At 48.2% G+C, this 27690-nt stretch overlaps 1 protein-coding gene across 1 annotated transcript in view; it reads left to right on the forward strand.

Moving 5' to 3' along the window:
• Window positions 1-27690, forward strand: part of LOC109866957 (semaphorin-3D) — a 94631-nt gene that overhangs the window by 56630 nt on the left and 10311 nt on the right. Inside the window, exon 18 of the mRNA XM_031802198.1 lies at window positions 9429-9901. Within this exon, the coding sequence (XP_031658058.1) occupies window positions 9429-9901 (473 nt within the window). The remainder of the gene's footprint in view (window positions 1-9428; window positions 9902-27690) is intronic.

Raw genomic sequence — 27690 nt, forward strand, 5'->3', positions numbered from 1 at the left:
CCCTGACCTCTCCTCAATCCCTTCCTCCCTTCCACCTGCCCCCGACCTCTCCTCAATCCCATCCTCCCCTCCACCTGCCCCCGACCTCTCCTCAATCCCTTCCTCCCTTCCACCTGCCCCCGACCTCTCCTCAATCCCATCCTCCCCTCCACCTGCCCCTGACCTCTCCTCAATCCCTTCCTCCCTTCCACCTGCCCCCGACCTCTCCTCAATCCCTTCCTCCCCTCCACCTGCCCCCGACCTCTCCTCAATCCCTTCCACCCTTCCACCTGCCTCCGACCTCTCCTCAATCCCATCCTCCCCTCCACCTGCCCCCGACCTCTCCTCAATCCCTCCCTTCCTCCCCTCCACCTGCCCCGACCTCTCCTCAATCCCTTCCTCCCTTCCACCTGCCCCCGACCTCTCCTCCATCCCTTCCTCCCTTCCACCTGCCTCCGACCTCTCCTCAATCCCATCCTCCCCTCCACCTGCCCCCGACCTCTCCTCCATCCCTCCCTTCCTCCCTTCCACCTGCCCCCGACCTCTCCTCAATCCCTCCCTTCCTCCCTTCCACCTGCCCCCGACCTCTCCTCAATCCCTCCCTTCCTCCCTTCCACCTGCCCCCGACCTCTCCTCAACCCTGTCCTTCCCTCCACCTGCCCCCGACCTCTCCTCAATGCCTTCCTCCCTTCCACCTGCCCCCGACCTCTCCTCAATCCCTCCCTTCCTCCCTTCCACCTGCCCCCGACCCCTCCTCAATCCCTCCCTTCCTCCCTTCCACCTGCCCCCGACCTCTCCTCAATCCCTCCCTTCCTCCCTTCCACCTGCCCCCGACCTCTCCCCATCCCTCCCTTCCTCCCTTCCACCTGCCCCCGACCCTTCCTCAATCCCATCCTCCCCTCCACCTGCCCCGACCTCTCCTCAATCCCTTCCTCCCTTCCACCTGCCCCCGACCTCTCCTCAATCCCTTCCTCCCCTCCACCTGCCCCCGACCTCTCCTCAATCCCGTCCTCCCTTCCACCTGCCCCGAACTCTCCTCAATTCCTCCCTTCCTCCCTTCCACCTGCCCCCGACCTCTCCTCAATCCCTCCCTTCCTCCCTTCCACCTGCCCCCGACCTCTCCTCAATCCCTTCCTCCCTTCCACCTGCCCACGACCTCTCCTCAATCCCTTCCTCCCCTCCACCTGCCCCCCGACCTCTCCTCAATCCCTTCCTCCCTTCCACCTGCCTCCGACCGCTCCTCAATCCCATCCTCCCTTCTAGCTGCCCCCAACCTCTCCTCAATCCCATCCTCCCTTCCACCTGCCCCCGACCTCTCCTCAATCCCTCCCTTCCTCCCTTACACCTGCCCCCGACCTCTCCTCAACCCTCCCTTCCTCCCTTCCACCTGCCCCCGACCTCTCCTCAATCCCATCCTCCCCTCCACATGCCCCCGACCTCTCCTCAATCCCTCCCTTCCTCCCCTCCACCTGCCCCGACCTCTCCTCAATCCCTTCCTCCCTTCCACCTGCCCCGACCTCTCCTCAATCCCTTCCTCCCCTCTACCTGCCCCCGACCTCTCCTCAATCCCTTCCTCCCTTCCACCTGCCTCCGACCTCTCCTCAATCCCATCCTCCCCTCCACCTGCCCCCGACCTCTCCTCCATCCCTCCCTTCCTCCCTTCCACCTGCCCCCGACCTCTCCTCAATCCCTTCCTCCCTTCCACCTGCCCCCGACCTCTCCTCAATCCCTCCCTTCCTCCCTTCCACCTGACCCCGACCTCTCCTCAATCCTGTCCTTCCCTCCACCTGCCGCCGACCTCTCCTCAATGCCTTCCTCCCTTCCACCTGCCCCCGACCTCTCCTCAATCCCTCCCTTCCTCCCTTCCACCTGCCCCGACCCCTCCTCAATACCTCCCTTCCTCCTTTCCACCTGCCCCCGACCTCTCCTCAATCCCGTCCTCCCTTCCACCTGCCCCGAACTCTCCTCAATCCCTCCCTTCCTCCCTTCCACCTGCCCCCGACCTCTCCTCAATCCCTCCCTTCCTCCCTTCCACCTGCCCCCGACCTCTCCTCAATCCCTTCCTCCCTTCCACCTGCCCCCGACCTCTCCTCAATCCCTTCCTCCCTTCCACCTGCCCCCGACCTCTCCTCAATCCCTTCCTCCCTTCCACCTGCCCCCGACCTCTCCTCAATCCCTCCCTTCCTCCCTTCCACCTGACCCCGACCTCTCCTCAATCCTGTCCTTCCCTCCACCTGCCGCCGACCTCTCCTCAATGCCTTCCTCCCTTCCACCTGCCCCCGACCTCTCCTCAATCCCTCCCTTCCTCCCTTCCACCTGCCCCGACCCCTCCTCAATACCTCCCTTCCTCCTTTCCACCTGCCCCCGACCTCTCCTCAATCCCGTCCTCCCTTCCACCTGCCCCGAACTCTCCTCAATCCCTCCCTTCCTCCCTTCCACCTGCCCCCGACCTCTCCTCAATCCCTCCCTTCCTCCCTTCCACCTGCCCCCGACCTCTCCTCAATCCCTTCCTCCCTTCCACCTGCCCCCGACCTCTCCTCAATCCCTTCCTCCCTTCCACCTGCCCCCGACCTCTCCTCAATCCCTTCCTCCCTTCCACCTGCCCCCGACCTCTCCTCAATCCCTTCCTCCCTTCCACCTGCCCCGACCCCTCCTCAATCCCTCCCTTCCTCCCTTCCACCTGCCCCCGACCTCTCCTCAATTCCTCCCTTCCACCTGCCCCCGACCTCTCCTCAATCCCTCCCTTCCTCCCTTCCACCTGCCCCCGACCCTTCCTCAATCCCATCCTCCCCTCCACCTGCCCCCGACCTCTCCTCAATCCCTTCCTCCCTTCCACCTGCCCCCGACCTCTCCTCAATCCCTTCCTCCCCTCCACCTGCCCCCGACCTCTCCTCAATCCCGTCCTCCCTTCCACATGCCCCGAACTCTCCTCAATCCCTCCCTTCCTCCCTTCCACCTGCCCCCGACCGCTCCTCAATCCCTTCCTCCCTTCCACCTGCCCCGAACTCTCCTCAATGCCTTCCTCCCTTCCACCTGCCCCCGACCGCTCCTCAATCCCTTCCTCCCTTCCACCTGCCCCCGACCTCTCCTTAATCCCATCCTCCCTTCCACCTGCCCCGAACTCTCCTCAATCCCTTCCTCCCCTCCACCTGCCCCGACCTCTTTCATCTGTTTCTTTCTTCTCCCCCTTCTCCTCTCTCCCTCTCACCATAATAAGTATCATGTCAGAATTATGTGAAAAATACATTCCACTCTACAAACTACATTCAGATTGCTCCTGAAACCTCCTGACACTTTTGTAGAGGATGTATGTGTAGTAGCACTGTGGTAAGTACTAGTGTAGAACCTCTTTATTTGGGCTTACCATGTTTACTTCTGAATCCGGACTCATCATATCACAGCTGTAGTAGAGTTGTACACATCATCAATGTCAAGATGGAGAGATACTCCACTGACACACACACACACACACACACACACACACACACACACACACACACACACACACACACACACACACACACACACACACACACACACACACACACACTGATCACACACAGACTAGCTGGCCTTAATGCGTGGGACATGAATGATCTCTTCAACATTAAAGCACTCCAATCTATACCTAGTGGACTCCTTATATCTCCAGGAGTGATACCAATATTTATTTTCTGCTTTAAGTATGTCTTCCCAGTAGCCTATTTGGTGTGTGAACTGCTGACTGCTCATAACTTACAGCTGATTAAGGGGCAGGGCAATTTGTGACTGTTTTGGTAGTCAGTGGCTCTATAGGACGGGTAGTGATTTCACTGCTTTTCTGAGTATATAACCAGCTTCCCAGTATATAACCAGCTTCCCAGTATATAACCAGCTTCCCAGTATATAACCAGCTCCATCTCAGTGTGCTTCATTCTATATAGAGGACTCCTGATATCTCCAGGAGTGAGACGTATAATTGTTGTCTTCATCTGTTGTTGTCTAGTATTGTCTTCTTGCTAGCTAGTGTCATCTACTTTAAGTGCTGTCTGTCTGCCCAATAGCTACTTGGTGTGTGAACTGCTGACTGCTCATAACCTGCAGCTGATTGTTGACACATCAACCAGGATTAAGGGTCAGGGCAATTTGTGAATTCTGTTGTTTTGATAATCAGTGGCTGTATTGGAGGGGGAGTGGTTTCTCCTCTCCTAGGCAGTCAGCATATAGTACAGGGAAGTGCGCTCTTCACCTCCAGTAGGAAATTAGTGTTAGTACTTCAGTCTAATATAATAAGCCATTTAGGTTTTTATCCAAAGCGACTTACAGTCATGCATGCATACATTTTAAGTACAGATGGTCCCGGGAATCAAACCCACTATCATGGTGTTGCAAGGCGCCATACTCTACCAATTGAGCCACAGAGGACCTCAGACGACCAGTCTCCTCTGTTAGCTCAGCCGGAGCTGTAAGCAGCGGTCTCATCGCCAAAACCAAGACAGTTCTGCGGAGTTGTTCAAGGGAGGAAAGAGAGGAAGGCTCCACACCACTCTCTCATTTGAGTATCTTACCTAGTTATTTTCAGATCTCAGAGTTATTTTGTAGCTTTGCCAACTGTGTGGCTTTTCTATACCTGTTAGCTTTACAGACGCTCCCCACCCCTTGGCTGCAACCCTTCTAATTTATTGTACCCTGCGCAAACAACCCATGTGGAATTCCTGGTCCCCAGCAGCGGTTGGATCTGCCGATCTGCGGTCAAGAACGCCACGTTCATCTCAGCCTATGCTGACTTTTTGGTCCTTAACGTAAAGATGAATCACCCCAGAGAACAATGCTACTCCAGCTGCTCTCTTGTCATCTGACTACGTGTTCTCTCATAGTCCGAGAGCATCTTGTCATCGCGGTAGTGGCGCAGGGCTACTCATTTCACCTAAATGCAGAAATTGATTTTCTCTTTAGTCTCTCACTCATCTGTCCATCTCCTAATTTGAATTCCATGCTGTCACTGTCACATGTCCTCTCACGATTCACATTGTTGTCATCTATCGCCCACCAGATGCCTTTAGCGAGTTCCTCAATTGATCTTGACACCTTGATAAGCTAATTTCCTGACCGGTGGCTCACCGCTCTTCGTACTGGCCGACTTCAACCTCCCGATGTCTGCCTTCAATTAATTTCTTTCCAACTCTTTGATTCCCCTCCTTGCCTATTTTTACCTCACCCATTCCCAGTCCCCTCCCACTCACAAGGCAGGCAATATGCTTGACTTCATCTTTACTAGAGGCTGTTCGCCTACTAACCTCACTGAAACCTTCAAGTCTCGGATCACAATTTTTTTCCCCCTTTCCTCAAATCCTAACCACTCAGCCCCTACCTAGATGGTCAATTGCCATCACAATCCTCGCTCTCTCTCTTCCGCTACTCTCTCCTCTTCTATCCTATCATCACTCTCTTCTGCTAAATCCATCTACCTCCTATCTCCTGGTTCTGCCTCATCAACCCTGCTCTCCTTCCTTTCTGCATCCTATGACTCACACTGTCACCTTTCCTCCTGGCCGACTCAGCCCTTCCCTCCTGCTCTGTGGCTGAGTGACTCATTGCAAGCTTACAGAACAGGGCTGCGGGCAGCTAAGTGAAAATGGAGGAAAACTAAACATCCGGAGTACCTATCGTATGTTCACTCCCTCCTCTCCACCTTGTTTCCCTTTTTATCCACTGCTAATACCACTTTCTATCGCTCTACAAGCTTATTCCTCTAACCCCAGGAAACTCTTTTCCACCTTATCGTCCCTCCTTAATACATCCCCCTCCCTCCTCTCTCTGCGGACCAGTTTGTCAACAACTTTGAAAAGAAGGTTAACAACATCCTCTCCTCATTTACTCAGCCTAATGAGTCCACTGGTCTCACTCACACAACTACCCTATGCCTTGATCTCTTTCTCCCCTCTCTCCAGATGAGAAACTAGTGAGGTCCGGCCACACGACAACCTGCCCGCTCGACCCCATCTCTTCCTCCCTTCTCCAGACCATCTCTGGAGACCTTCTCCCATTCCTCACTTCCCTCATCAACTCATCCACTGGATGCGTCCCCTCTGACTTCAAAATGGCCAGTGTTGCTCCCCTCCTCAAGAAACCAACACTCTCTGATGTCAAAAACGACAGATTATACATCACTTCTTTCTTTTATTTCCAAAACCGTTGAGCATGCTATCTCTGACCAACACTCTCGCTATCTCTCTCAGAACAATCTTCTTGATCCTAACCAGTCAGTCTTCAAGACGGGTCACTCAACCGAGACTGCTCTTCTCTGTGTCATGGAGGCTCTCCACACTGCCAAAGCTGACTCTCTCTCCTCTGTTCTCATCCTCCAAGATCTATCTGCTGCCTTCGACTCCATGAACCATCAGATCCTCCTCTCCACCCTCTCAGGGCTGGGCTCTCAGACTCTATCAGATCCTCCTCTCCACCCTCTCAGGGCTGGGGATCTCAGACTCTATCAGATCCTCCTCTCCACCCTCTCAGGGCGGGGCGTCTCAGTCTCTGCACACTCTTGGATTTCATCCTACCTGGCAGGACCGTTCTACGAGGAGACATGGAGAGGATCTGTGTCTGCACCACGTGCTTTCACTACTGGTGTCCCCCAGGTTTCGGTTCTAGGCCGGTTCAACTACTTTTCTTCTCCTCTTCTCTCTATACACCAAGTCTCCCGGCTCCGTCATATCCTCACATGGTCTCTCCTATCATAGCTATGTTGATGACACTCAACTACTTTTCTCCTTCCCCCCTTCTGACATCCAGGTGGCGAAAAGCATCTGTGCATCCCTGGTATATATCTCAGTTTGGATGTCGGCCCACCAACTCAAGCTCAACATCGACAAATGGAGCGTCTCTTCCTACCAGGGAAGGCCTTGCGGTGTCCCTTGCCCAGAGTGCAAATAACCTTGGGCTTTCCCTGGACAACACCCTGTCCTTCTCTGCAAACATCAAAGCAGTGACTCGCTCCTGCAGGTTCCTGCTATTCCACACCCATAGAGTATGACCCTACCTCACACAGGAAGTGGCACAAGTCCTAATCCAGAAACTTGTCAGTTCCCGTCTGGACTACTGCATCTCGCTGTTGGCTGGGCTCCCAGCTTGTGCCATCAAACCCCTGCAACTTATCCAGAACCCTGCAGCCCGCCTGCTGTTCCATCTTCCCCAGTTCTCCCGTGTCACCCCGCTCCTCCCGTGTCACCCCGCTCCTCCCGTGTCACCCCGCTCCTCAGCACACTCCACTGACTTCCAGACGAATCTCGCATCCACTACAAGAACATGGTGTTTGCCTACAGAGGAGCAAGAGGAACTGCCTCTCTTCCAAAAGCATCTGTAACCCTACCTCTTCAAATAATATCTAAATAATCCCACAGGACCCTCCCTCACACCCCCTCCTCAGCCCTCCCCCCGCCCCCCAAAAAGCCTTTTGTGAACTAACACTCACACTTTCCTTTTCCCCCTTTACTTGCTCTGACTGCTGATATTGATACTGTATTGATAATAAGGTACTTACTCTGACAGAGATATGTAGTTGTCCCACCTAAAAAAAATGTAAATGAAATGTAAGTCACTATGGATAAGAGCATCTGCTAAATGACTAAAATGTAAAACTGTCTGTGTTTTCAGTTTATTAACCTCTGGCAGGTGGTAAGAGAGCAGCCTGAGGGGGGAAGTATGCAGTGATGCACTCCCGCTTGCTTCCTCTTTATCTCAGTCACACACACACACAGCCCAGCTGTGTTGTTTTAGGCCATGCCACCTGATGAATCATGGTGAATGTTAGTGAGCATGAAGAAAGGATCGTTATCACTCTGATATGCTAGCACCGCTGACCCTGACACACACACACACAGACACACACACACCTCTGAACCCATCAGTCAACACACACCGCATCCAAACCCTTCATGTGCATCCTGTTCCAAGGGTCATTACCGTGCTTAAAACACCTTGGGTAGAAATTAGCCGTGTGTTTGTGACACTGTGGGAGGTATTGGAGTGTGTGACGTGTCGTTGAACGTTACAATCTGGTGCTGATAGGTCTGGTATCCCTGTTAGGCCAGAGATCATACATTCCATATGTTTCATACCTATCATATAGGTTTGTTAATGTTGTCTTGCTTATTTCCCTGCTTATTTGTCCTTGGTGAGTTAGGCTTAAAGTCTGTCCAATGTCCAGTCTGTCCAATGTCCAGTCTGTCCAATGTCCAGTCTGTCCAATGTCCAGTCTGTCCAATGTCCAGTCTGTCCAATGTCCAGTCTGTCCAATGTCCAGTCTGTCCAATTCCTATTCTAGATGGTTCCCAGCAAAACAAAATGTACAAAAAGCGAATGTTCTCAAAACACAACAACTGTCAGTTAAAAACAACTTCTTATTTACGATGCCGGCCGACCCTGGACCAGTTCTGCAGCACCCTATGGGACTCCCAATCACGTCCGGTTGTGACACAGCCTCAATTCTAACCAGGGTGACTCTTCTGAGATGCAGTGCCTTAGACCACTGTGCCACTCGGAAGCCCACTAGTCATGCTGATGATTATAGAATGTTTGTATAAAACATTTGCCTGATGTTGCAAGAACAATCCTAGAACCCATTTAATTTATTCTTTAAATGTTCCCAGAACATTTCATTAGGTTGTGGGAATGGTCTGGTGGGAACATTGTGGTGACATCACAAAATATATGTTCTCAAAACATTTTTTTTTTCTCCAATTATGCAGATGATTCTACAATGTTTCTTTTAGGATGCAAAAAAACATTCACCTGATGTTGCAAGAATGTTCCTAGAACACATGTAATATGTTTAAAGGTTCCCAGAATGTTTCTTTAGGTTGTGGGAACATTGTGGAGCTATGACTGTCCAGTTGTGCTGACATTCCGATAATGTCTGACAGAACAGACTTTCTGTGTTCTTTTGTGGGAACAATGTGGGTACAAGAGATAGGTTCCCAAAGCACAAAATATGCTCAGTTGTGATGACATTCATACAATATTTAAGTTAGGTTGAACAAGGCATTCCTATAATGTTGTAAGAATTTTGCCAGAACACCTGGTCTATGTTCTTTAAAGGGTCCCAGAACATTTAATTCAATTATGGGCGCTGTCTGGGATGTTGCAAGAATATGCACAGAACATTCCCACAATGATGCACAATGTTCCACAATTTCCAAATAAGTAAGTTATGAAATTCATAGCAAATTCATTCATACACTGTGTTATTATACCTGGAAACCTAATGAGGAATTTTGGGGAATGTTCTGTGGTGGTTGTTTTATACAGCATTCTTTGAATGTTTTTGCGATGTTATCATACTAATGTTAGATAAAACATGAACTAGAACTGGGAATTTTAGCTAATGTTTCCGGTTTGCTGGGTTGTCTCTGTAGAGTACTATATGAATGTTTATAGCTAATATTCTGTCATCTCACTCCCTCTCCCAGGTGAGGCCAGATGACAGAGTGGTCCATACAGGCCAAGGTCTCCTCATTCGCTCTCTCCATCCTGCCGATGCCGGCATGTACGTGTGTATGGCACAGGAGCACACACACTTCACACACACTCTGCTCCGCCTCACGCTGCGCCTCATTTCTTATGGGCATCTTGACGGGCGGCCAAAGCCCAGCAAGGTCCCCAGTGTTGATGTTCGCCCCGGGGGAGAGTCTCGTCAGCGCTATAAGGACTACCTGCGTGTGATGAGTTCTCCCATTGGCTCGCTGGAGGAGTACTGTGATTCGCTTTGGCTGGAGAAGAGGCCGGCCAATAGGAGAGGTGGAAGAGGGCAGGGGGTGGGGAAATGGAAACACATCCAGGAGCTGAAGAAAAGCAGGAACAGGCGACACCACGGAGAGAGGAATGGAGAGAGGAATGGAGAGAGGGATGGAGAGAGGAATGGAGAGAGGGATAAAGAGATGGATGGAGAGAGGAATGGAGAGAGGAATGGAGAGAGGGATAAAGAGATGGATGGAGAGAGGAATGGAGAGAGGGATAAAGAGATGGATGGAGAGAGGAATGGAGAGAGGGATAAAGAGATGGATGGAGAGAGGAATGGAGAGAGGGATAAAGAGATGGATGGAGAGAGGAATAGAGAGAGGAATGGAGAGAGGAATGGAGAGAGGGATAAAGAGATGGATGGAGAGAGGAATCGAGAGAGGGATAAAGAGATAGATGGAGAGAGGAATGGAGAGAGGAATGGAGAGAGGAATGGAGAGAGGGATAAAGAGATGGATGGAGAGAGGGATGGAGAGAGGAATGGAGAGAGGAATGGAGAGAGGGATAAAGAGATGGATGGAGAGAGGAATGGAGAGAGGGATAAAGAGATGGATGGAGAGAGGAATGGAGAGAGGAATGGAGAGAGGAATGGAGAGAGGGATAAAGAGATGGATGGAGAGAGGAATGGAGAGAGGGATAAAGAGATGGATGGAGAGAGGGATAAAGAGATGGATGGAGAGAGGGTAGTGAGGCGGAAGAGAGGATGAGCTGGTGAGGATACCAAAAAGGAGGAGTGAGAACAGCAGTCACAAAAAGTGTCATTAGGGGAAACCATCAATGTTTATAGTGGTAAAGGGGGGCCATGGGTAAGATGATCAAACAAGTAGTTAGACTTGAGGGAAAGTTATAGGGACCACAATACAATCTTAGAAAAAAATGATTCCAATAGGGTTCTTTGGCTGTCCCCATAGGAGAGCCCTTTCTGGTTCCAGCTAGAACCTTTTTGGGTTCCATGTAGGAGCCTCTGTAGAAAGAGTTGTAACCAAAAAGGGTTCAATGAGGGTGTAGACTGCTAAGAGTAGACTGCTGTCACCGGTATGATCGTATTTTATACCAGTCAAACACTCATAGGACTTACATAGGTCTGGCTTTTCAAACTACACTACCCATGATCCCTCTGGCTGTGCCCAGGTTTGTATCTCAATATTGTCTCAGTGCTTTTACTGTTTTATGGTTGTGGCTAGAAGGGGTGCAGCTAATGTCAAATGTGATTTCAAACTCCCGTGAGAGTTTGGAATTTGTCAATTTTTCACAAACACAACATTTTTTTAATTGTTCCAAACATCAGATTTCGATGTTTTTAACGTTAAGTTCAGTCATTAACGCCAAATTCTCAAGGTTAGTCATTAACTCCGAATGGTTAAGGTTAGGGTAAGGTTAAGGTTAAGGTAACGGTTAAGTTTTTTGGATAGGCTTAAAAACAAAAATGACTTTCTATTGCTAGATTTCAACTTTCAATCTGAGGCAGATGCTTATGCACCATTCCTGTCCACAACACCCTAGCAAAACCAGTGTTCCCTGTTGTCCCTAGTGGCCAGTTTCCACGTCATCTCCCGTCGTCCTCAGACATGGATGGACATTGAATATTGACTTGTATCATGGGTGACATGGCTAAGCCAGTATGGTCTGAGTTCACAACAAGTGTGTGATGTCACTGAACTTCGCTGCATCCCTTCTAGCCATGACCCTATTTGATCCTATTGAGATGTGGCCCATAGGTCAGTAGTGTGTGTGTTAATCAGATGCATTCATGTTGAATGACTGTAAATACTTCGATAACATGTACAGGAGAAACTGCATGCTCTAGATAAGCTTAGCTATGACCTATTCTACTGCTACTATAATAATCATGTATTATGTCTGGAATGAACAAAGAATCATATTTTTGTACAAAGTGAATGTTTCTGTTTTTGTAGGTGTATTTTGGTATTGTCTAAAAGTTATGTAAATAAACTCTTGCCTCATAATCCTGAATGAGTATGGAGAGGGAGAGAGAATGAGACAGAGAAATAAAAAGTGCGTCATAAGTGTATTTTTGTACCGCAGTGAACTTTTTCAGCTCAGCTGGTCAGTCCTGATATAACAGCAGCCTTGCACACACACACGCACACGCATGCACGTACACGCACAGACATGCATGCACGCACACACAGACACACACACACGCATGCACGCACACACAGACACACACACACCCAGACACACACACACTGCATGGAGATGTCAGGATGATTCAGTTCCAGCTGGCCGTAGATGCTGTAGGGCAGAACTGTGTTTGTCTGGGAGATGCAGCTGATGTGCAGGATACATTGGTTTGTCAGTATTGGGCTGATAGGACAGACTATAACAGCATAAAGCCTAAGGGGTTTTTGGTTCTTGTGGTCTTGTGGTCTTGCGATGTAGTGTTATATAACCTCTGTTTTCTGAATAAATAGTTAGTGTTGTATTATTGACTATATTGCTCTGGCAACATTGATATTAGTCTGAATGTAATTCACTGTGTATCACCTCATGACTGTCCCTAATTACTATCACGAGTTTACTTAGATATGATTGGTTTAAGTAATGCAATTCCTCAAATATGATTAGTTTAGATGGCATCTCCTTTGTCAGTGCTGACTGGTATGAGTAGACAGTTGTAGATCAACCTTCAGATAAGAGTCTAGATTTGATTGACCTTGTTACCCTGAGATGCTCCCTGAGGCGTGATTCCACTTGGGTCCCTATCCCTTCACCTACATGCTGTATGTTTTCCTTGACCTACGTAGTAGCACCTTCCCCTTTCCCCTGCTTTCCTTGTTAGTGATGGACCTTGTAGCCCTACAATAGACTTAAAAATGCACTCTGGGATCTTTAAGTTAAAGATCCCATTCAAATTGGATTTGTAAAATATCATACAAATTGCAAAATGTGTAAAATATCACACGAAATGGATGACGAAATGGCTGACGTAGTACACTATTGGATGATGTAGTACACAATTGGATGATGTAGTACACAAAAACTGTGACTCGTTTTGGCTTGTGAGCACAACTTGTAACTGCTGGCTGAAATGATACAAACGTTTTGAGAGTGCATCTTTAATAAAGCGTCAGCCATGTTCATTTCTCCTATCTATAGAAATAACTGAAGCACACAGGAAGGACACACCATTTTGGAAATTGCTTTAAATATGATTGCAGTTGTTGTATGTCATTGAAAAACCCTGCTTGGTGTAAAAGGTTGTTTCTCTCGCATCATTTGATGCCAGAACATATACATTTTCCTTCTCCTCCCCGCAGCGATTTCCCTCTCTGTCCCATAACAATGATGATTAATATTTCAGCTTGACTGTGCGTTGCATTGAGGAGCTCTTCTATCTCGGCCTATTGCTTATTTATCAGTAAGAGGAACAGAACACAGAGGATCTCTCTCTCTCTCACTCTCTGAAAGGAAACAGGAGACCAGGGGAGCAGAGGAGCCAAACAAGGCACAGCCTTATGATTAACCTCCATCAGAGAGCAGAGAGACACCTGAAACAGCAGCCTTAATCTGCCCATTATAATGCTCACACACGTTGTTAACGATCTTCATGTTCACACAACAGTAATCGCATTACCACTATATTTCATTTGTCAGTGTAATCTCTGTTTCGTGGTTGGTTTCTTCTTATGCTTTCTGAGGTTGTCAGAAGACCACAGGAATCACTGGGGGAAATCCTGCATTTGTTTCTAAATGTTTTATACTCTCTGATGGTCTCACATATCCATTAGTATGGGATTGTGTTCCAGTCATACCCTTGGCCCCACTTCTGCCCCTTTCACCAAACTCCCACTGTCTCACAGTGAAAAAAGTAGTCAGTTAGCCCACTCCATAGGGAGAGGAGAGAGGGAAAGACAAGGAAAGAGAAAGGTGATGAGAGGGGCTATATGAGTAGGAATGGACAGCATCAGAAGGGCACTGAAGGGAGATGGGGAGGATGAAGTGTGGTTAAGGCTGGAGGCTCGATGGGTTGCATCAAGAGGTGAGAAGAATGGGTGAGAGGACTGAGAGAGGGAGAGGGTGGACTAGAACAGAGAGCAGTAGACGGAGAAAGAGTTCTCTACAGGGGTAGAGGAGGGGGACAGGGAGAGGGAGAGGGTGGACTAGAACAGAGAGCAGTAGACGGAGAAAGAGTTCTCTACAGGGGTAGAGGAGGGGGACAGGGAGGGGGAGAGGGCATTGGCAGGGCACAGTCAGAGGAGCAGGGGTCTACAGAACTGGACAAGCAGAAAACAGCCTGCTAGTTAGACTCCCCAGGACCCAGACACCAGACAGACATTACCAGATCCCAAGTTAACCCCCACTGCTAAGCACTGCTCTGTGACCATATTTACATATTAAAGCTGGAATGTAACTGTTCTCAAATTCATAGACAAAGCAATGGAGGCAAGGACTGTCCATCCATGATATCAACATGATGGTGTCAACCATGTTTTGAGGCTATACAGTGTTATTTACATGTATGTTGTTTACAAACATTGAAGTAAAGCAAACCTTATATTTTGTGGTCTGATGGGGTACGACAGTTGAACTAAGCTAACAAGTTATATTCTTCAAGAATCAATGGGTATAACAAACTAAATCCAAAAATTAATGTAGCAACTGCAGATTCTAGTTTTGAAGTTTCAGGGATTTTGTAACACACCCATTTTTTTTGTTCAGATATAAAATGAGAGTAATGGCAAGGGAAATAGTTTATTTCCGCTTCTACTGTAGAATTGCAAAGTGAAACTTCAGGGTTTCATGGGCTATGCACAGAATGTCCACCAGTGTTGCCCATGTGCTCTCTTCGCCAGATCCATCCATAGCGCTTGGGATTGACTGAGTGTCTCCTCTGTGGCTCAGTATACTCTTTGATCAAGGGCTAGTAGTAGCTCTCTGCTTTTCTCACATTCTTTTATTTCCTCACGGTGAAACACACTGATGTGAGTTTGTTTGTGTGTTATGTCTTAGCCCTCTCTAGAGGGAACCAGTGGATCAGTCAGGGTGCCTCTGCTTGTCTCTACGCATGACTAAAACACAACCTAGTCTGTCTGTCTGTCTGTCTGTCTGTCTGTCTGAGTGCTCATTGGATAAGAGGGGTCAGTAGGTCAGGCTAACTGCCCCAGACAGACAGACAGACAGACAGACATGAGAGGGGAAGAGGAAGACAAAGAGAAAGAGAGTGTGTGAGTTGATGTGATTGGTGTAATGAGAGAGTCTGCTGTAAACACAGCTATGAGAGGTGAGAAGAGACTTTATGGACCGACACAAATAAACGCTCGAGGCTTTCAGTAAGCCTATGTTATTGTTTAGGGTGTGGTCAAAATGGCCTCATAGTATTTCCATACAGATAATGGAATCCATACAGAATAATTGTAATGCTACAACAAACCTAATAGTATAACAGTCCAGTGACCTGAAACAAATCATATCAAATGTATTTGTCACATACACATGGTTAGCAGATGTTAATGCGAGTGTAGCGAAATGCTTGTGCTTCTAGTTCCGACAATGCAGTAATAACCAACGAGTAATCTAACCTAACAATTCCAAAACTACTACCTTATACACACAAGTGTAAAGGGTTAAAGAATATGTACATAGAGATATATGAATGAGTGATGGTACAGAACGGCATAGGCAAGATGGAGTAGATGGTATAGAGTACAGTATATACATATGAGATGAGTAATGTAGGGTATGTAAACAAAGTGGCACAGTATAAAGTGGCTAGTGATACATGTATTACATAAAGATGCAGTAGATGATATAGAGTACAGTATATACATATACATATGAGATGAGTAATGTAGGGTATGTATATTATAGGGTATGTATATGTAGGGTATGTATATTATAGGGTATGTATATGTAGGGTATGTATATTAAGTAGCATTGTTTAAAGTGGCTAGTGATATATTTTTACATCAATTTCCATCAATTTCCATTATTAAAGTGGCTGGAGTTGAGTCAGTGTGTTGGCAGCAGCCACTCAATGTTAGTGATGGCTGTTTAACAGTCTGATGGCCTTGAGATTGAAGCTGTTTTTCAGTCTCTCTGTCCCTGCTTTGATGCACCTGTACTGACCTCGCATTCTGGATGATATTAACAGGCTGTGGCTCGGGTGGTTGTTGTCCTTGATGATCTTTATGGCCTTCCTGTGACATCGGGTGGTGTAGGTGTCCTGGAGGGCAGGTAGTTTGCCCCCGGTGATGCGTTGTGCAGACCTCACTACCCTCGGGAGAGCCTTACGGTTGTGGGCGGAGCAGTTGCCGTACCAGGCGGTGATACATCCCAACAGGATGCTCTCGATTGTGCATCTGTAGAAGTTTGTGAGTGCTTTTGGTGACAAGCCAAATTTCTTCAGCCTCCTGAGCCTGAGGTTGAAGAGGCGCTGCTGCGCCTTCTTCACCATGCTGCCTGTGTGGGTGGACCAATTCAGTTTGTTTGTGATGTGTACGCCGAGGAACTTAAAACGTACTACCCTCTCCACTACTGTCCCGTCAATGTGGATAGGGAGGTGCTCCCTCTGCTGTTTCCTGAAGTCCACAAGAATCTCCTTTGTTTTGTTTGGTCTTTGTTTTTTTTGTCTTTCACACATCATTGATTTCCACGATCTTGATGTCAGTAAGTATAGATTTGTATGTGAGTTAGCTTATTCACAGTGGTGTAAAGTACTTAAGTAAAAAATACATTAAAATACTACTTAAGTAGTTTTTTTGGGTATCTGTACTTTGCTCTTTATATTTTTGACTACTTTTACTTTTACGTCACTACATTCCTAAAGAAAATAATGTACTTCTTACGCCATACATTTTCCCTGACACCCAAAAGTGACATTTTGAACGCTTAGCAGGACAGGAAATGGTTCAATTCACAAACTTATCAAGAGAACATCCCTGGTCATCCCTACTGCCTCTGGTCTGGAGGACTGACTAAACAGAGAACATCCCTGGTCATCCCTACTGCCTCTGGTCTGGAGGACTGACTAAACAGAGAACATCCCTGGTCATCCCTACTGCCTCTGGTCTGGAGGACTGACTAAACAGAGAACATCCCTGGTCATCCCTACTGCCTCTGATCTGGCAGACTCACTAAACAGAGAACATCCCTGGTCATCCCTACTGCCTCTGATCTGGAGGACTGACTAAACAGAGAACATCCCCGGTCATCCCTACTGCCTCTGATCTGGTAGACTCACTAAACAGAGAACATCCCTGGTCATCCCTACTGCCTCTGATCTGGCAGACTCACTAAACAGAGAACATCCCCGGTCATCCCTACTGCCTCTGATCTGGAGGACTGACTAAACAGAGAACATCCCTGGTCATCCCTACTGCCTCTGATCTGGTAGACTCACTAAACAGAGAACATCCCCGGTCATCCCTACTGCCTCTGATCTGGAGGACTGACTAAACAGAGAACATCCCTGGTCATCCCTACTGCATCTGATCTGGTGGACTGACTAAACAGAGAACATCCCTGGTCATCCCTACTGCCTCTGGTCTGGAGGACTGACTAAACAGAGAACATCCCTGGTCATCCCTACTGCCTCTGATCTGGCAGACTCACTAAACAGAGAACATCCCTGGTCATCCCTACTGCCTCTGATCTGGAGGACTGACTAAACAGAGAACATCCCCGGTCATCCCTACTGCCTCTGATCTGGTAGACTCACTAAACAGAGAACATCCCTGGTCATCCCTACTGCCTCTGATCTGGCAGACTCACTAAAGAGAGAGCACCACCGGTCATCCCTACTGCCTCTGATCTGGAGGACTGACTAAACAGAGAACATCCCTGGTCATCCCTACTGCCTCTGATCTGGGGGACTTACTAAACAGAGAACATCCCTGGTCATCCCTACTGCCTCTGATCTGGCAGACTCACTAAACAGAGAACATCCCTGGTCATCCCTACTGCCTCTGATCTGGCGGACTCACTAAACAGAGAACATCCCTGGTCATCCCTACTGCCTCTGATCTGGCAGACTCACTAAACAGAGAACATCCCTGGTCGTCCCTACTGCCTCTGATCTGGCAGACTCACTAAACAGAGAACATCCCTGGTCATTCCTACTGCCTCTGATCTGGAGGACTGACTAAACAGAGAACATCCCCGGTCATCCCTACTGCCTCTGATCTGGTAGACTCACTAAACAGAGAACATCCCTGGTCATCCCTACTGCCTCTGATCTGGAGGACTGACTAAACAGAGGACATCCCCGGTCATCCCTACTGCCTCTGATCTGGTAGACTCACTATACAGAGAACATCCCTGGTCATCCCTACTGACTCTGATCTGGCAGACTCACTAAACAGAGAACATCCCCGGTCATCCCTACTGCCTCTGATCTGGAGGACTGACTAAACAGAGAACATCCCTGGTCATCCCTACTGCCTCTGATCTGGTAGACTCACTAAACAGAGAACATCCCCGGTCATCCCTACTGCCTCTGATCTGGAGGACTGACTAAACAGAGAACATCCCTGGTCATCCCTACTGCATCTGATCTGGTGGACTGACTAAACAGAGAACGTCCCCGGTCATCCCTACTGCCTCTGATCTGGAGGACTGACTAAACAGAGAACATCCCCGGTCATCCCTACTGCCTCTGATCTGGAGGACTGACTAAACAGAGAACATCCCCGGTCATCCCTACTGCCTCTGATCTGGTAGACTCACTAAACAGAGAACATCCCTGGTCATCCCTACTGCCTCTGATCTGGAGGACTGACTAAACAGAGAACATCCCCGGTCATCCCTACTGCCTCTGATCTGGCAGACTCACTAAACAGAGAACATCCCTGGTCATCCCTACTGCCTCTGATCTGGCAGACTCACTAAACAGAGAACATCCCTGGTCATCCCTACTGCCTCTGATCTGGCGGACTGACTAAACTGAGAACATCCCTGGTCATCCCTACTGCCTCTGATCTGGCGGACTCACTAAACAGAGAACATCCCTGGTCATCCCTACAGCCTCTGATCTGGGGGACTTACTAAACAGAGAACATCCCTGGTCATCCCTACTGCCTCTGATCTGGCAGACTCACTAAACAGAGAACATCCCTGGTCATCCCTACTGCCTCTGATCTGGCGGACTCACTAAACAGAGAACATCCCTGGTCATCCCTACTGCCTCTGATCTGGCAGACTCACTAAACAGAGAACATCCCTGGTCATCCCTACTGCCTCTGATCTGGCAGACTCACTAAACAGAGAACATCCCTGGTCATTCCTACTGCCTCTGATCTGGCAGACTCACTAAACAGAGAACATCCCTGGTCATCCATACTGCCTCTGATCTGGCAGACTCACTAAACAGAGAACATCCCTGGTCATCCCTACTGCCTCTGATCTGGCAGACTCACTAAACAGAGAACATCCCTGGTCATCCCTACTGCCTCTGATCTGGCAGACTCACTAAACACAAATCCTTTGTTTGCAAATGATGTCTGAGTGTTGGTGTGCCCCTGGCAATCCGTAAATGTAAAAAACAAGAAAATTGTGCCGTCTAGTTTGCTTAATATTGGCCTTTCTAGGGAGTTTTTCCTAGCCACCGTGCTTCTACACCTGCATTGCTTGCTGTTTGGGGTTTTAGGCTGGGTTTCTGTACAGCACTTTGAGATATCAGCTGATGTACGAAGGGCTATATAAATACATTTGATTTGATTTGATTTGATTAATATAAGGATTTTTTTTATTATTCATACTTTTACTTTTGTTACTTAAGTATATTTTAGCAACTATACTTACTTTTGATATTTAAGTACATTTAAAAGCAAATAGACTTTTACTCAAGTAGAATTTTACTGGGTGACTTTCCCTTTTACTTGAGACATTTTCTATTAAGGTATCTTTACCTTCACTCAAGTATGACATTTGGGTACTTTTTCCACCACTGCTTATTCAGATGTGCTGTAGTGGTGGAATGCAAAGCAAAGGTGTTTTTCTGTAAGCAGGCCGACATCAAAAGCCTTCCTGCTAAAATCAAGATATCAAACCCCTGACAGGAAGAGGAAAGGGTGGAAAATGATGCTGAATTGAGATGTAAGCAAGGTGTTTTGCACATACAGTATTACAGAGTATTTTACCAAGGTGCAGGTGTCTCTGTTACTCGGGTGTTGACAGTCAACTTCTGCTGGGCTGTCCTGGAAACACGGAGGTGTGTGTGTGTTTGTGTGTGCTTGTGTGTGCTTGTGTGTTTGTACTGTATGTGTGCCATGTGCTTGCTTGCATGCTTGAATGGTGTGTACGTGTTTAGACTAGTATTGATGGCAGCCTGTGTAGAGTAGTACTGACGGCAGCCTGTGTAGAGTAGTATTGATGGCAGCCTGTGTATAGTATTGATGGCAGCCTGTGTAGAGTAGTATTGATGGCAGCCTGTGTAGAGTAGTACTGATGGCAGCCTGTGTAGAGTAGTATTGATGGCAGCCTGTGTAGAGTAGTATTTATGGCAACCTGTGTAGAGTAGTATTGATGGCAACCTGTGTAGAGTAGTATTGATGGCAGCCTGTGTAGAGTAGTATTGATGGCAGCCTGTGTAGAGTAGTACTGATGGCAGCCTGTGTAGAGTAGTATTGATGGCAGCCTGTGTAGAGTAGTATTGATGGCAGCCTGTGTAGAGTAGTATTGATGGCAACCTGTGTAGAGTAGTATTGATGGCAGCCTGTGTAGAGTAGTATTGATGGCAGCCTGTGTAGAGTAGTATTGATGGCAGCCTGTGTAGAGTAGTAGTGATGGCAGCCTGTGTAAAGTAGTATTTATGGCAGCCTGTGTGGAGTAGTATTGATGGCAGCCTGTGTAAAGTAGTAGTGATGGCAGCCTGTGTAAAGTAGTAGTGATGGCAGCCTGTGTAAAGTAGTACTGATGGCAGCCTGTGTAGAGTAGTATTGATGGCAGCCTGTGTGGAGTAGTAGTGATGGCAGCCTGTGTAAAGTAGTACTGATGGCAGCCTGTGTAAAGTAGTAGTGATGGCAGCCTGTGTAGAGTAGTGGTGATGGCAGCCTGTGTAGAGTAGTATTGATGGCAGCCTGTGTAGAGTAGTACTGATGGCAGCCTGTGTAGAGTAGTATTGATGGCAGCCTGTGTAGAGTAGTACTGATGGCAGCCTGTGTAGAGTAGTATTGTTGGCAGCCTGTGTAGAGTAGTATTGATGGCAGCCTGTGTAGAGTAGTACTGATGGCAGCCTGTGTAGAGTAGTATTGATGTGAACCTGTGTAGAGTAGTACTGATGGCAGCCTGTGTAGAGTAGTATTGATGGCAGCCTGTGTAGAGTAGTATTGTTGGCAGCCTGTGTAAAGTAGTATTGACGGCAGCCTGTGTGGAGTAGTATTGATGGCAGCCTGTGTAAAGTAGTAGTGATGGCAGCCTGTGTAAAGTAGTATTGATGGCAGCCTGTGTGGAGTAGTAGTGATGGCAGCCTGTGTAAAGTAGTACTGATGGCAGCCTGTGTAAAGTAGTACTGATGGCAGCCTGTGTAAAGTAGTAGTGATGGGAGCCTGTGTAAAGTAGTATTGATGGCAGCCTGTGTAAAGTAGTACTGATGGCAGCCTGTGTAAAGTAGTACTGATGGCAGCCTGTGTAAAGTAGTACTGATGGCAGCCTGTGTAGAGTAGTAGTGATGGCAGCCTGTGTAAAGTAGTACTGATGGCAGCCTGTGTAAAGTAGTAGTGATGGCAGCCTGTGTAGAGTAGTGGTGATGGCAGCCTGTGTAGAGTAGTATTGATGGCAGCCTGTGTAGAGTAGTACTGATGGCAGCCTGTGTAGAGTAGTATTGATGGCAGCCTGTGTAGAGTAGTACTGATGGCAGCCTGTGTAGAGTAGTGGTGATGGCAGCCTGTGTAGAGTAGTATTGATGGCAGCCTGTGTAGAGTAGTACTGATGGCAGCCTGTGTAGAGTAGTATTGATGGCAGCCTGTGTAGAGTAGTACTGATGGCAGCCTGTGTAGAGTAGTATTGTTGGCAGCCTGTGTAGAGTAGTACTGATGGCAGCCTGTGTAGAGTAGTATTGTTGGCAGCCTGTGTAGAGTAGTATTGATGGCAGCCTGTGTAGAGTAGTACTGATGGCAGCCTGTGTAGAGTAGTATTGATGTCAACCTGTGTAGAGTAGTAGTGATGGCAGCCTGTGTGGAGTAGTACTGATGGCAGCCTGTGTGGAGTAGTACTGATGGCAGCCTGTGTAAAGTAGTATTGATGGCAGCCTGTGTAAAGTAGTAGTGATGGCAGCCTGTGTAAAGTAGTATTGACGGCAGCCTGTGTGGAGTAGTATTGATGGCAGCCTGTGTAAAGTAGTAGTGATGGCAGCCTGTGTAAAGTAGTATTGATGGCAGCCTGTGTGGAGTAGTAGTGATGGCAGCCTGTGTAAAGTAGTACTGATGGCAGCCTGTGTAAAGTAGTACTGATGGCAGCCTGTGTAAAGTAGTAGTGATGGGAGCCTGTGTAAAGTAGTATTGATGGCAGCCTGTGTAAAGTAGTACTGATGGCAGCCTGTGTAAAGTAGTACTGATGGCAGCCTGTGTAAAGTAGTACTGATGGCAGCCTGTGTAGAGTAGTACTGATGGCAGCCTGTGTAGAGTAGTATTGATGGCAGCCTGTGTAGAGTAGTACTGATGGCAGCCTGTGTAGAGTAGTACTGATGGCAGCCTGTGTAGAGTAGTATTGATGGCAGCCTGTGTAGTCTAAGATGGCGTAGCAGTAAGTCGTCCTGTCGTCCTGTCGTGTCGTGTCCCTGTATATTTCGTTTATTTTTCGTTTATTTTTCGTTTTTTTACATAGCTATCCCTTTAAAAACATTTTGCTAAACCTAAGCTTCCAAATACGCTGGATCTTCACAACTAGCTATCTAGCTAAACCGCAACCCCGGATGATTACCCCTGGCTAGCGTTTCCACCCACTTAGCTTGAAGCTAGCCCGGCCTGCGCTACCACCGTAGCATACTCCTGAGCTACAATATCCGGGCCCACGACCGGTCTATCGATGTCACCGCACGAAGAGGAATAAACAGACTCACCCCATCGCGACGTCCCCCAAAGGCTAACTCTCTAGCCCTCGCTATCTCCCTGCTTGCTAATTCGGCCTGCTAACTGCTAGCTTGTCCAGCTCCGGTCCGCTAACTGCTACCTTGTCTAGCCCGGGCCTACAAACTGTTAGCTTGTTAGCACAGGCCTGCTAACCGCCTGAATCGCCGCGTCCCAAACGCCCACCGGACCCATATTTACTTTCTATCTCTTTTGACTTTTAATTTGTTTATACCTTCCGGAAACCTGCCTCACCCAATGTGATACGGAATCGCTATTATTTTTTATTTATTTTTAGAACACACTCAAAAACCTCCAGAAGCTAACCAGCTAACTAGCTACAAGCTATTTAGTCATTGTTAGTTTTTTTAAAACCTGGATAACACTCGCCAGTCCAGCTTCCCTGCCCCATCCACCGCTGCCCCCTGGACACTGATCTCTTGGCTACATAGCTGATGCACGCTGGACTGTCCATTAATCACGGTACTCCATTCTGCTTGTTTGTTTTATCTGTTGGCCCCGTTGCCTAGTCTACGCCATTTTACCTGCTGTTGTTGTGCTAGCTGATTAGCTGTTGTCTCACCTACTGTTTTAGCTAGCTTTCCCAATTCAACACCTGTGATTACTGTATGCCTCGCTGTATGTCTCTCTCAAATGTCAATATGCCTTGTATACTGTTGTTCAGGTTAGTTATCATTGTTTTAGTTCACAATGGAGCCCCTAGTTCCACTCTTCATACCCCTGATAACTCCTTTGTCCCACCTCCCACACATGCGGTGACCTCACCCATTACTACCAGCATGTCCAGAGATACAACCTCTCTCATCATCACCCAGTGCCTGGGCTTACCTCCGCTGTACCCGCACCCCACCATACCCCTGTCTGCGCATTATGCCCTGAATATATTCTACCATGCCCAGAAACCTGCTCCTCTTATTCTCTGTCCCCAACGCTCTAGGCGACCAGTTTTGATAGCCTTTAGCCGCACCCTCATACTACTCCTTCTCTGTTCCGCGGGTGATGTGGAGGTAAACCCAGGCCCTGCATGTCCCCAGGCACCCTCATTTGTTGACTTCTGTGATCGAAAAAGCCTTGGTTTCATGCATGTCAACATCAGAAGCCTCCTCCCTAAGTTTGTCTTACTCACTGCTTTAGCACACTCTGCTAACCCTGATGTCCTTGCTGTGTCTGAATCCTGGCTCAGGAAGGCCACCAAAAATTCAGAGATTTCCATACCCAACTATAACATCTTCCGTCAAGATAGAACTGCCAAAGGGGGAGGAGTTGCAGTTTACTGCAGAGATAGCCTGCAAAGTAATGTCATACTTTCCAGGTCCATACCCAAACAGTTCGAACTACTAATTTTGAAAATTACTCTCTCCAGAAATAAGTCTCTCACGGTTGCCGCGTGCTACCGACCCCCCTCAGCTCCCAGCTGTGCCCTGGACACCATTTGTGAATTGATCGCCCCCCATCTAGCTTCAGAGTTTGTTCTGTTAGGTGACCTAAACTGGGATATGCTTAACACCCCGCCAGTCCTACAATCTAAGCTAGATGCCCTCAATCTCACACAAATCATCAAGGAACCCACCAGGTACAACCCTAACTCTGTAAACAAGGGCACCCTCATAGACGTCATCCTGACCAACTGGCCCTCCAAATACACCTCCGCTGTCTTCAACCAGGATCTCAGCGATCACTGCCTCATTGCCTGTATCCGCTACGGAGCCGCAGTCAAACGACCACACCTCATCACTGTCAAACGCTCCCTAAAACACTTCTGTGAGCAGGCCTTTCTAATCGACCTGGCCCGGGTATCCTGGAAGGACATTGACCTCATCCCGTCAGTTGAGGATGCCTGGTCATTCTTTAAAAGTAACTTCCTCACCATTTTAGATAAGCATGCTCCGTTCAAAAAATGCAGAACTAAGAACAGATACAGCCCTTGGTTCACTCCAGACCTGACTGCCCTCGACCAGCACAAAAACATCCTGTGGCGGACTGCAATAGCATCGAATAGTCCCCGTGATATGCAACTGTTCAGGGAAGTCCGGAACCAATACACGCAGTCAGTCAGGAAAGCTAAGGCCAGCTTCTTCAGGCAGAAGTTTGCATCCTGTAGCTCCAACTCCAAAAAGTTCTGGGACACTGTGAAGTCCATGGAGAACAAGAGCACCTCCTCCCAGCTGCCCACTGCACTGAGGCTAGGTAACACGGTCACCACTGATAAATCCATGATTATCGAAAACTTCAATAAGCATTTCTCAACGGCTGGCCATGCCTTCCGCCTGGCTACTTCAACCTCGGCCAACAGCTCCGCCCCCCCCGCAGCTCCTCGCCCAAGCCTCTCCAGGTTCTCCTTTACCCAAATCCAGATAGCAGATGTTCTGAAAGAGCTGCAAAACCTGGACCCGTACAAATCAGCTGGGCTTGACAATCTGGACCCTCTATTTCTGAAACTATCTGCCACCATTGTCGCAACCCCTATTACCAGCCTGTTCAACCTCTCTTTCATCTCGTCTGAGATCCCCAAGGATTGGAAAGCTGCCGCAGTCATCCCCCTCTTCAAAGGGGGAGACACCCTGGACCCAAACTGTTACAGACCTATATCCATCCTGCCCTGCCTATCTAAGGTCTTCGAAAGCCAAGTCAACAAACAGGTCACTGACCATCTCGAATCCCACCGTACCTTCTCCGCTGTGCAATCTGGTTTCCGAGCCGGTCATGGGTGCACCTCAGCCACACTCAAGGTACTAAACGATATCATAACCGCCATCGATAAAAGACAGTACTCTGCAGCCGTCTTCATCGACCTTGCCAAGGCTTTCGACTCTGTCAATCACCATATTCTTATCGGCAGACTCAGTAGCCTCGGTTTTTCGGATGACTGCCTTGCCTGGTTCACCAATTACTTTGCAGACAGAGTTCAGTGTGTCAAATCGGAGGGCATGCTGTCCGGTCCTCTGGCAGTCTCTATGGGGGTGCCACAGGGTTCAATTCTCGGGCCGACTCTTTTCTCTGTGTATATCAATGATGTTGCTCTTGCTGCGGGCGATTCCCTGATCCACCTCTACGCAGACGACACCATTCTATATACTTTCGGCCCGTCTTTGGACACTGTGCTATCTAACCTCCAAACAAGCTTCAATGCCATACAACACTCCTTCCGTGGCCTCCAACTGCTCTTAAACGCTAGTAAAACCAAATGCATGCTTTTCAACCGGTCGCTGCCTGCACCTGCATGCCCGACTAGCATCACCACCCTGGATGGTTCCGACCTAGAATATGTGGACGTCTATAAGTACCTAGGTGTCTGGCTAGACTGCAAACTCTCCTTCCAGACTCATATCAAACATCTCCAATCGAAAATCAAATCAAGAGTCGGCTTTCTATTCCGCAACAAAGCCTCCTTCACTCACGCCGCCAAGCTTACCCTAGTAAAACTGACTATCCTACCGATCCTCGACTTCGGCGATGTCATCTACAAAATGGCTTCCAACACTCTACTCAGCAAACTGGATGCAGTCTATCACAGTGCCATCCGTTTTGTCACTAAAGCACCTTATACCACCCACCACTGCGACTTGTATGCTCTAGTCGGCTGGCCCTCGCTACATATTCGTCGCCAGACCCACTGGCTCCAGGTCATCTACAAGTCTATGCTAGGTAAAGCTCCGCCTTATCTCAGCTCACTGGTCACGATGGCAACACCCATCCGTAGCACGCGCTCCAGCAGGTGTATCTCACTGATCATCCCTAAAGCCAACACCTCATTTGGCCGCCTTTCGTTCCAGTACTCTGCTGCCTGTGACTGGAACGAATTGCAAAAATCGCTGAAGTTGGAGACTTTTATCTCCCTCACCAACTTCAAACATCAGCTATCTGAGCAGCTAACCGATCGCTGCAGCTGTACATAGTCTATTGGTAAATAGCCCACCCTTTTCACCTACCTCATCCCCATACTGTTTTTATTTATTTACTTTTCTGCTCTTCTGTTAATTGTTTACTCCATGTGTAACTCTTTGTTGTATGCTCACACTGCTATGCTTTATCTTGGCCAGGTCGCAGTTGCAAATGAGAACTTGTTCTCAACTAGCCTACCTGGTTAAATAAAGGTTAAATAAAAAAATAAATTAAAAAAAGAGTAGTACTGATGGCAGCCTGTGTAAAGTAGTACTGATGGCAGCCTGTGTAGAGTAGTACTGATGGCAGCCTGTGTAGAGTAGTGGTGATGGCAGCCTGTGTAGAGTAGTATTGATGGCAGCCTGTGTAGAGTAGTATTGATGGCAGCCTGTGTAAAGTAGTACTGATGGCAGCCTGTGTAGAGTAGTACTGATGGCAGCCTGTGTAGAGTAGTACTGATGGCAGCCTGTGTGGAGTAGTATTGATGGCAGCCTGTGTGGAGTAGTAGTGATGGCAGCCTGTGTAAAGTAGTACTGATGGCAGCCTGGGTAGAGTAGTATTGATGGCAGCCTGTGTACAGTAGTATTTTGGGGGAATGGGCCTGGAGCAGCTTGGGGGAATGGGCCTGGAGGTATGTTTGTACTTAGCAGCAGGTATGCAGAAACAGTTAGCTGTGAGCAGCTATGTACAGCCTCTCTCCTCGCTGCAGAGTGTGTGCAGGGACACACACACCTTTAAACATTGTCTTCATTCACATAGGGTTTGTAAAAGTTGAATACGTCGACACCAGATCTGTCAGACGTATACTACTCTGATGCAGATACCTCACTTTTTCTAAGTCGTAGTATCTCTACTGCAGACAGAAAAGGATATCTGCATGTAGCTACTCATACTACTAAAAAACAAATATCCTGAATTTCCTTCTGTCCTGGAATTCAAGGTATTCTGCAGTGTTATGTATTTGAGCTGACTGCCCACCCACCACCTCTCTCTTTCTGCAGTGGTA

The sequence above is a fragment of the Oncorhynchus kisutch genome, linkage group LG22 (genome assembly GCF_002021735.2).
Source record: "Oncorhynchus kisutch isolate 150728-3 linkage group LG22, Okis_V2, whole genome shotgun sequence".
In the NCBI taxonomy this organism is placed as follows: Eukaryota; Metazoa; Chordata; class Actinopteri; order Salmoniformes; family Salmonidae; genus Oncorhynchus; species Oncorhynchus kisutch.